Here is a 9,670-nt window from a genome sequence, read left to right as displayed (position 1 = left end):
GAATATGGGGTTTTGGGGTGAGGAGTGCAGATAGGTGGCAGATTCGTGAGCTTTGGTTGTGATCTCAATAAAGGTGGTGAAAATCTAGGAGTGATATCAGTGACTATTGTAGAAGTAGGGGGATTGGAATTGTCAACGATGGACTTGGGTAGCCAAGTATCAAGGTAAGAGAGGTTTGGGGATGACTCGGGTTTAGAGATTGTATTTTGAAAGGGAAAGGAGTCTTCAATAAAAATTACATGTCTAGAGATAAAGATTTTATTTGAGAGGGGGTCAAGACACATGTATGCATGATGGGATATTGAATATCCAACAAATACACAAGGTCGGGATCGTGGTTCGAGTTTGTTAGAAGTGTATGGTCTAAGCCATGGATAACAAAGACATCCAAATGCTTTGAGTAATGAGTAATGAGGTGTCTCGTTAAATAGCTGTGAGAATGGGGATTTGTTTTGTGTGACCGGAGACGGCATGCGGTTGATGAGATAAACTGCAGCTTTGAAGGCTAAAGACCAATATGTCAGTGGCATAGAAGCATGGTGAAGTAAGCTAAGAGCAGTTTCGACAATATGTCGATGTTTGCGCTCAGCTGTACCAACATGTTCAGGGGTATGGGGGGGAGATCTTAGATGTTGGATTCCTACTTGAGAAAGAAAATGACCCAAAACAGTGGCTTCACCACTTCCATCTGTGTAAACAGTTTGAATGGTTGTTGAAAAATAACGTTCAACAAGAGATTTAAACTTTTCAAAGATGGAGGCAACATCAGATTTATTTTTGAGTAAATAGAGCCATGTATATTTAGTGAAGTAGTCTACAAAAATGACATAGTAGCGATGATTATCAAAGGAAATGAGAGGTGCAGGTCCCCAGACATCCATAAACAGCACTTCTAAAGGTCTTGAACAACGCAATGAAGATGTGCCAAATGGAAGTTTATGACTTTTATTACTTAAACAAGCATTACAGAAATTAGGGAAGATGGTAGATTTAGATGATGGTAACATATGAGAAGCAATGATTTGATGGAGAATTCATGAGGATGGGTGGCCAAGACGCCTATGCCAAAGGTTGATGCTTGGAAGGGAAGGACGTGACATGGTGCCTGTGTGAGTTGAATGTATGGGCGATGAGTTTGATCTACCAAGCACTGCCGTTGGCCATTCATACACATTGCCTCTATTCCGGCCTCGCACCAAGGATGCCCCCGTAGTTAGATCCTTCACAAGAAAGAAGTCAGGAAAAAATTCAATGGAGCTATTATTTTGAGAACAAAACTGAGAAACAGATAATAGATTTTTCTTGATTTTAGGAGCACACAAAACATTATTGAGGTTAAAGGTAGGTCCACAAGATTTGAGAGTAGTAAATCCTGTATGAGTAATAGAAACGTTATTACCGTCGCCGACCATGATATCTTCATTACCATCGTACGTAGAATGAACAGAGAGATTTTGGAGGTCCGAGGTGATGTGGTGCGAAGCTCCAGAGTCAACAATCCAGCCAGATTGATCACCCAAAGTTGGGTGAGTTGTGTGGTTTGCTTGTGGCCAAGGTGAAGGTGAAGGGTGAGAGCGACACACTTTGGCACCATGACCGGGTTTGTCACATAACTGACAGATGACTTGAGACTGGTTGGCATTGAATGGAGATCTCCAATTTTGATGTGGTTGGTTAAATGTGAATCCTTGCTTGTGGGAGTTTCTGGAATAATTTTGACTTGGGTGATTCTGACGAGAATTCCTTTGGGGTTGATTACCAATATTCCAATTGTACCCATTGTTGTTTGCGTCATAGACGGACTTGTTTGCGAATGTGTTGAAGTTGCTGTTTTTGCCCTTCTTGTTGTGATGTTTTTGTGAGAATTGAGCTGTGATGGAAGAGTCTTCTTTTGTTGGATGCGAGCGTGTGAGAGTAGATTCATAATCAAGCAACTTCTCAACTAATTCTTCAAAAGAGATGGGTGATTCTCGTGCACGTAAGGCTGCTTTGATTTCTTTATAATCATTTGTGAGACCATTGAGTGTGTGAACTACGATTTCTCCATCGCTTAATTCACGTCCGATCATAGCAAGATCATCAATAATGGTTTTAACAGATTGCATGAAATCAGAGATGCTCTTGCCTTCTTGATTTACTTTTGTGAGAGCGTCAAAGAGTCCAACCATTCGAGTATTAGATTTGTTGGCATATGCAGCCTGGAGTGTATTCCATGCTTCCTCTGAATTTTGCAGCGTGAGACGAGTGGTCCCACTGGCCCAGAAACAGCAGATTGGATAGCAAGAAGTAGTAGACGATCTTGCCGAATCCAAGTTTTGTATTCTGGGTCATTAGTTGGTGGACATGGATGTGTTCCATCCACAAAGTCTAGGAGATCGTAACCGAGAAGAAGATTCGTCATTTGCGAGTTCCAGATTGCATAATTTCCTCCTTTTGACAGTTTCTGAGGAATTAGTGCGGCTGTATTAAGAGAGATAATTTGTGAAGAAGTAGAGATTGATGAAGTGTCTCTTTTGTTGGACATAACCGTGACTTCACTTGAATCAGTCATGGTTGAGGATTGAGGTGGGATAAAAAAATTCAAGGGCTCTGATACCATAAACAAGTAATGAGGATGGAAGAAGAATGATCATATATTCCTTCTTTGATATGCCCAATTATATACAGTAAATTTACAGAGATAAACGAGGAAACTAATCCTATGATGGAATGGTAAATATTATATTTTAAGTACACAATAAAGTTGATTGTAATCCAAATAAATGTAATCGTGAATCTGCCAAAATCATGGAGAAGAATTGGGCATGAATTGAGGTGTTGACTTATCACACAATATCCTTTCGGAACATCAGACGATCCTGTTGAATGTGATCTTTTCTCACTTGATAAAGATCGTTTAAGTATTTGTCGAATGGTCATTTCTGTATTAAAAAGTTAGTAGCTGAAGCAAGAGAAGAAAATATAAGAAGAATCTGTGAAAAGTTTTAGGGAAACTGGAATAATTAAGAAGTGTTTGAGGAGTACTTAGCTTGTGGTTTGAAGCTTGGAAGTGAGGAATATATATATAGATGAATATCATTGCCAATTATTATCCTTTAAAATCTTGATTGTGGTCCGCAGAAACAGGCAAGTGGACGTACGGTAGCTAACAAAAATTGAAGATAAACAAGAGCATATGAAGAATCACATGAATTTGTCTGCCAATCATCAGATTATATAAAAGCAATTTAATGAATCGTCAGTCATTTCGGAGCCTCTTATTAAATATTTCTTGGGATTCTTTTGATCTTTGATGTAGCAAAAAATTGATATTACCCGATTAGAAAAAATCGGAGTAACTTGTGGAGATCTGGATAGCCGGATCAATACTCGAACTGTTCCAAAGTCCGAACTTCGTGGGTTGTTACCTGCATCACAAAGCAAAGTGAGTGGCGCCGGGGGTTGCCCGTCGAAGACACTCCGAGGCTCAAGTCAGTATTTGCCCAATAAAAGTTCTAGAAAACTAGAGCATGTGACTATAGAGTGCGTAACTTAATAATTAGATAGTCGGAGAGTTTCATGGGTTTAGCCTCTTATAAACTTTAGGAATTTATGGGTCTTGATAAAATGTCGCAATAAATAATCTGGGACCCAAATGGATTGAATCACTGGGCTTGGGCTTGGGCTTGGGCTTGGGCTTGGGCTTGGGCTTGGGAGAAAGTCAAATTAGATTATAACCCATCAATATTCATGTTAGTTAAATTATCCCACCGAAACTTAATCTTGTTGTCTACTAATCAAGATCAGGCCATGTGGACATATCCAATCATGATTTAGAATAGTTTGGCCTACAAAGAACAAGTGTATGATATGATTTAAGCAGAGAAATTCAGATGTCTCTGTTCTTTTGGGGACCCCATAAATATATTACCAGAATAAGGACTGATCCTAATAATTCACTTTCTATTTTAAAAAGGTTGATCCCGAAGGGGACCCATTTCACATGAGTCATAGGCTTATTGGCTCATGCGAAAGGTAAATCGAGGGATGTGCACGAGCGGCAGGGACCTGAGGGAGGGAGCACATGGCCCAATCCCCAGAGCATACCCCCACAATATTTCAGCAGGGAATATGCTCCACACAAGGATCGAACCCGCAACGCTGAGGAATTTTTTTCCACGTCACCTCAGGCCTTAGCAACTCGCCTATGCCGCTGTGAGCCTAATAATTCACTTTCTCGAGTGGGATTTATTTTGTTCGTAATGACAAATGATGGGGCCTTGTGCTCTGTAACAAATTTTGAGGTCCTCATTGAAAAATCATGTGACACATCACATGCCACTGTTAAATTCTTGAAGAACCAGTTTAGCATTTAGGAAACGATAGATACATTGGACGCAAGTTTTTTCCCAATCCCAAATCTAGAAGATTTATTAGTTATGGCCAATTATATTCTCTCACGTTTTCTGGGAAGGAAATATGGTGGCTAATGCATTGGCTAACCGAGCCTCTACGAGGAGAAATTTGAATATTTTCTTCAATGAAATTCTATTATCTAAAGTTCACGCTTATTCATTGAAAATTTATAAAATCGATATTTTGTAAGAACACATTGGTCATTTTGGTATTTTTGTTGTCATAGGTAATGGCCTAATATCTAAGTTATGTACTCTCTCTTCTCTTCTCTTTTTTTTTTTTTTTTTTTAATAAAAATGGCTTCATTAAAAGAAGGTAAAAATACAAGATACATTGGGCATCCCCAGGAGATACACAATCTCAAATAGACACCATCCTCATGGAGGCTTAAACACAATCAATCACAGTCTATTTGAGGAACATAAGGAATACATCTAAAAACTAAAATCTGGACTCTAGCGAACATTTCTTCCACAACTGGGCTAATGTCCTCGAACGCAGCTCTGTTACGTGCCGTCCACACCTGGTACACAGAAGCTGCTAATGCTACCAATCTCATCTTTGCTATTTTCGAAGATCCCCTATACTGCCTCCTATAAGCTTGCAAGATAGAATGTTGTGAACTCGTGATCTTCTTCATGCCAAGCCACTCTCGAACTCGGTTCCATAATCCACTAGACACCCTACCGCGAAAGAATAAATGTGCATTTGATTCATCCAAACTCTCGAACTCTCTTCTCTTGTTGCTATGCAATGATGGGGTCCGAGCCAATTCGCCTCTTAACATAGATATTGTTTATTACAATAATAACAACTTAAAAGAAATTGTAGATATTTTTCTTAAGGTAATTCATGGCTTTCTGCAGCTCACCACAACTAAGTCAAAGCATATTCATAGACAATTAAATAGCCGACATAAACATAGCTTCTCACATCTATATTTCATATTTTACAGAGTCTCGTGTTCATATCAATGGTAGAAGTATGATTAATTTGGATCGATGGATTTCAAATCATAATGATTTGTTTAGATAAATGCATTCTTGAAAATTTCATGAACATCCGAAAAATTGACTCCATATATACCAAAAATGCTCTTTTATTCATAATTTAATTTCATTTTCCTGCTAACAACATTTACATGATTTTGAACACATAAAAAGAGAGGAGAACCTCAAACTAGCTACGAGTATACAGATTTTTTTTTTTTTTAATGAAGAATTCATTGAAAGGTAAATAGAACAAGTAATATGATCATTATCTTCCCAAACGAGAGGTTAGCTCAATGAATAAATCTTCGGAGCAGGGGATGGTGATTCCACCCATTGGATGGCAGAACCCAAATTCTTCTTCAGCTTTACTTAACAAATCTTGAAATGAAGGATCGTTCAGGTATGATATTGGAACAATAAATCGTTGTTTACATTCGCTCTCCCCAATATAAACAGCGAAATGTCCTTTCGGGACATCAGCTGATCCGTTCAAGTTTGATCTTCTTTCACTCGATAAAGAACGTCTAAGGATTTGTCGAATGGCCATTGTCGATGTATAGAAGCAACTCTTGCTAAAGCAAAAGGTGAAAGAAAATGAAGGATTTTTAGTGAAGCAAGTGAATGTTTTTTGATGGTTTTGAGCTGAAAAAATGTGTTGTATATATAGATAGATCGATGAGATTGTAGTTCAAGAAAGTAGTTCAAATCGAGTGGTCAAGATGCGACTTGCGAATGGATCAGCATGTGGCTGGAGAAATTTGAGAAACAAAGGCACATGAGGAATAACATGGCTTTGTCTTCCATTAATCACCAGTATTAGTCAATGTTGGAGACATTGTTCCCTACCAATTTCAGCAACAAACTACAATTTTCTTTCGATCTGCCTAATTTTAGTTAGAAATTCAAATTAAATTTATCAAAAGATGATGTACAGAAAACTAAAGTTTTCCCACCCAAATTATGCAAATGTCAACTACAAAGTTAATTTAGTATAGAGGTACAAAATGCAAGAATGCCATAAGAGGATAAATAATATCAACAACCAAGATCTTTTTCACCAGATATAATTGGAGTTGGAAGAATTACACACAACTATTGCATATCTAATACCATTCTGCTTCGTAGGAATCGATGCGATCTGATAGTTCTACGTGGATTTTATTTCATGGAAAATCAACAGTACTCTCAACATTTTTCCTACTGGCTTGATCAATTAGCTAGTGATCATATGTGTTGCCTCACATGTTAAAAATTCTCTCAGTATCTTGTGGATCATGGAGAACAGTGACATATGCTCGGTTTTATTATCATGATTGTGATAACTATGCGATTTTATTGGTCTTAAGCAGGTTTCAACCACTCCTTGCAAAGAGTTGGTGTTATATCAGAGCTCTTGCAGAGTAAAGAATACAAATGAAAATACTATTACTTTTGAGTTCAAGCAAAAACTGTGATGCAATAAATATTTCACATGGTATTTTTGTTTCAAGGATTTATCATCTGCAATTGTATATAATATATATCCAACGATCGAAGATCGACAAGAATCCCCAAAGGGAAGTATACGAATTTTTACTTTCTAAAATGTAGTATAGTATTCCATATTATCATATTCTGCTCAATCAAAAAGTGAGATCAATGAATAGATCTTCGTTGCAATCCCTCAAACTAGGTAAAATATATAAGTTTCTACTCTAAAAGACTAAAATCTAGTCAATAAAACATCATGTTCTTCTCAAGCAAGAGGTGAGATCAACAAACACTTCTTCACTGCAAGGAATGGTGAGGCCTCCCATTGTATGGCAAAATCCGTATTCTTCACCAAGATTTACATTGTTGTCTGCTAATCAAGAAACAGGAAGTTGGAACCACAATTCTATGCTTGGTATAATAAGGTGGCCTCTTTATTTGCTGCTAATTCAATAGCATTCACTAAATTTTAGATGGCTTATACTTTTAAAGCAAAGATGAGTTTATATATGCATGGCCATATGATGTCTTGGGCCCCATAAACCAATTTGAGGCTTGATTCTCAACTGGGATTCTGTTGTTTGGTTGCTTTTCAACAAATATTGAGAGGTCTTAAATGATGAATACGAGTTAGGAATGGAAAGTCATGTACCTCCATTGAAATTTGCATATAAAGGAATTTGAGTGGAGTTGGCTATAAACTCGGAACAGCCTTGTTCAACATTTACGTTCTTAGAGATTAAACTAAACGAGCCATTTCTTGAATTGAATCTATGTTTTCTTTGCTTTCTGATTAAATTAAGAGATTAATTCTTGAAGTCATTCTTGGTCTTTATGGGCCATCAATTGTCTGAATGAATTAAGATAAACTTCCAGCCAGATATAAATATCAATTCTCCCATATATATTTCGGAGTTCTTGGTCCAAATCTGTTGATCGATGAGAATTTTCTTGCCGTTCAAATTTTCTTGGAAATAACCTGTGCCTTCTCCCATTGACATTCTCACCGATTATGTATTTTAGATCTTGCTGAGTCTTCCAACAGAACTAACATGCAACAAATTAGAACAAGATATAAGCTTTTGAATCAATTATTAGCCCACTAATTTCCTAAAATTTTCTTGCAAGTCATAATTTGTTCATATTTTCACATCTTTTTGTAATACTTTACGGAGTCCCAAAGAATTTATACCAACTGCAAGATAATGCATTTGAATATAACAGTTGGCGCGTTAATTACAAAAATTTTCTTGTATTTATAACTTTGAATCTTTTCCCAATACCATAGCTCTGATTGTGGTTGGAGAAAAGGGAAGAATATGCCCCTGAAACTAGACTAAATAGTATACAAATTTCTATTCTACTGGACTAAAATCTGGTGTATAACACATCATGTTCTTCTCAAGCGAGAGGTGACATCAACGAACAAATCTTGACTGCAAGGAATGGTGAGGCCTCCCATTGGGTGGCAAAATCCGTATTCTTCTTCAGCTTGGCAAAGCAAATCTTGAAATGAAGGATGGTTCAAATATGATACAGGAATGATGAATCGTTGCTTATATTCACTTTCCCCGACGTAAACAGCACAATATCCTTTCGGAACATCAGCTGATCCCGTTGAATTTGATCTTTTCTCACTTGATAGAGATCGTTTAAGTATTTGTCGAATGGCCATTTCTTGTGTTAAAGTGGGTGTGAAGCAAAAGCAGAAAACACAGCAAGAAACTGAGAAATGTTTTATGGAATTGAGTGGTGCTTATCTTGTTGGTTTGAAGCTTGGGAGTAAGGAATATTATATATAGATGAATCTAAGGCCACTTATCCTTCAAAATCTTGATAGTGGTCCAGAAAACAGGCAAGTAGATGCACGGTAGGTGGCTAAAATTGATGTTAAGAAGAGCACATGAAGAATCACATGAATTTGTCTTCCATCGTATATCATGAACCATCTGTCCTTTCAGAAGCATATTTCCCCACCACCATCAGCCACAAAGTCTTAGAAGACCCTACTCAAGTAATTCATCTTACTATCTGCCAATGAAGACAATAAAACTGTAAGCTGGTCCAAATTCATTTGAACCACAACTCTGTTTGGTATGAGTTCTATAATTTGAGGGATGTAGTGCCACCTTTGTTTGCTGTTAATTAAACAGCATTTACTAAATGTTAAGTGGATCATATTTAAGGAACAAAGATGATTTTATATGAAGATGTATTGGGCCAAATTTATCAATTTGTTTGCTCTTGAATGGAGATTGAGAGAGGTCTAATTAAATGATGAATATGATTCGAGAAAGAAAAGTCATGTGATGTGCCGTATGCCGTAATTCAGATCTTCAAATCACTAGTTTAGCGTAAAAATTGCGGATAAAGGAATTTGACTAGAGTTGGCATAAGCTTGGAACAGCCATCTGCAAGATTACAACTACAACTATACAAGCTATTTCTTGAACTTAAAATCATTATGCACTTTGTGTTTGATCATTTGATGTCTTCTTTGCTTTCTGACAAACTTAGAGTGATCGTTAAAAATTTTCTTGAAGCTATTCTTGGTTTGTTTGGTTCACCTCATGCTTCTTGATACAAATATTGATTCTCACGTATATATTCGGTCCAAATCTGCGTTAGAGCAATGAGACAGACAGGGCAATGAATTTGAACAGTGTACATGTATATTCCCAAAATTGTCTCGCCTTCACGAGATGGAGAGATTTTAAATACACAAGCTACTTCTTGGATGACACTCCATTTTAAATTTATTTATGAATTTTTCTTTGCTTTCCGATGATCTGCATGAAATAAATTAATGCAAT

The 9,670-nt window shown here is 37.1% G+C and overlaps 2 protein-coding genes across 2 annotated transcripts; both read right to left on the bottom strand.

Annotated features, from left to right (window-relative positions):
• Nucleotides 1–5,526: 5,526 nt before the first annotated feature.
• Nucleotides 5,527–5,995, bottom strand: LOC140872222 (auxin-responsive protein SAUR21-like). Its single transcript, XM_073275022.1, has one exon. It carries the CDS (start codon nt 5,932–5,934, stop codon nt 5,653–5,655), a length of 282 nt encoding a protein of 93 aa, XP_073131123.1. The 5' UTR covers nt 5,935–5,995; the 3' UTR covers nt 5,527–5,652.
• A 2,203-nt stretch (nt 5,996–8,198) lies between these two features.
• On the bottom strand, nt 8,199–8,617 carry LOC140872220 (auxin-induced protein 15A-like). The gene has a single exon (XM_073275021.1). It carries the CDS (start codon nt 8,530–8,532, stop codon nt 8,248–8,250), a length of 285 nt encoding a protein of 94 aa, XP_073131122.1. The 5' UTR covers nt 8,533–8,617; the 3' UTR covers nt 8,199–8,247.
• Between the last annotated feature and the right edge of the window lie 1,053 nt (nt 8,618–9,670).

This window comes from Henckelia pumila, unplaced genomic scaffold (assembly GCF_033568475.1).
Source record: "Henckelia pumila isolate YLH828 unplaced genomic scaffold, ASM3356847v2 CTG_461:::fragment_3, whole genome shotgun sequence".
NCBI classification, from domain to species: Eukaryota; Viridiplantae; Streptophyta; class Magnoliopsida; order Lamiales; family Gesneriaceae; genus Henckelia; species Henckelia pumila.
Note: the sequence above shows the minus strand (reverse complement) of the source record. Positions and strands in the feature narration are given on the sequence as shown.

Excerpts from the sequence above, each read along its gene's own strand:
- LOC140872222 (XM_073275022.1), bottom strand. The coding sequence starts at position 5,934 with ATGGCCATTCGACAAATCCTTAGACGTTCTTTATCGAGTGAAAGAAGA.
- LOC140872220 (XM_073275021.1), bottom strand. The coding sequence starts at position 8,532 with ATGGCCATTCGACAAATACTTAAACGATCTCTATCAAGTGAGAAAAGA.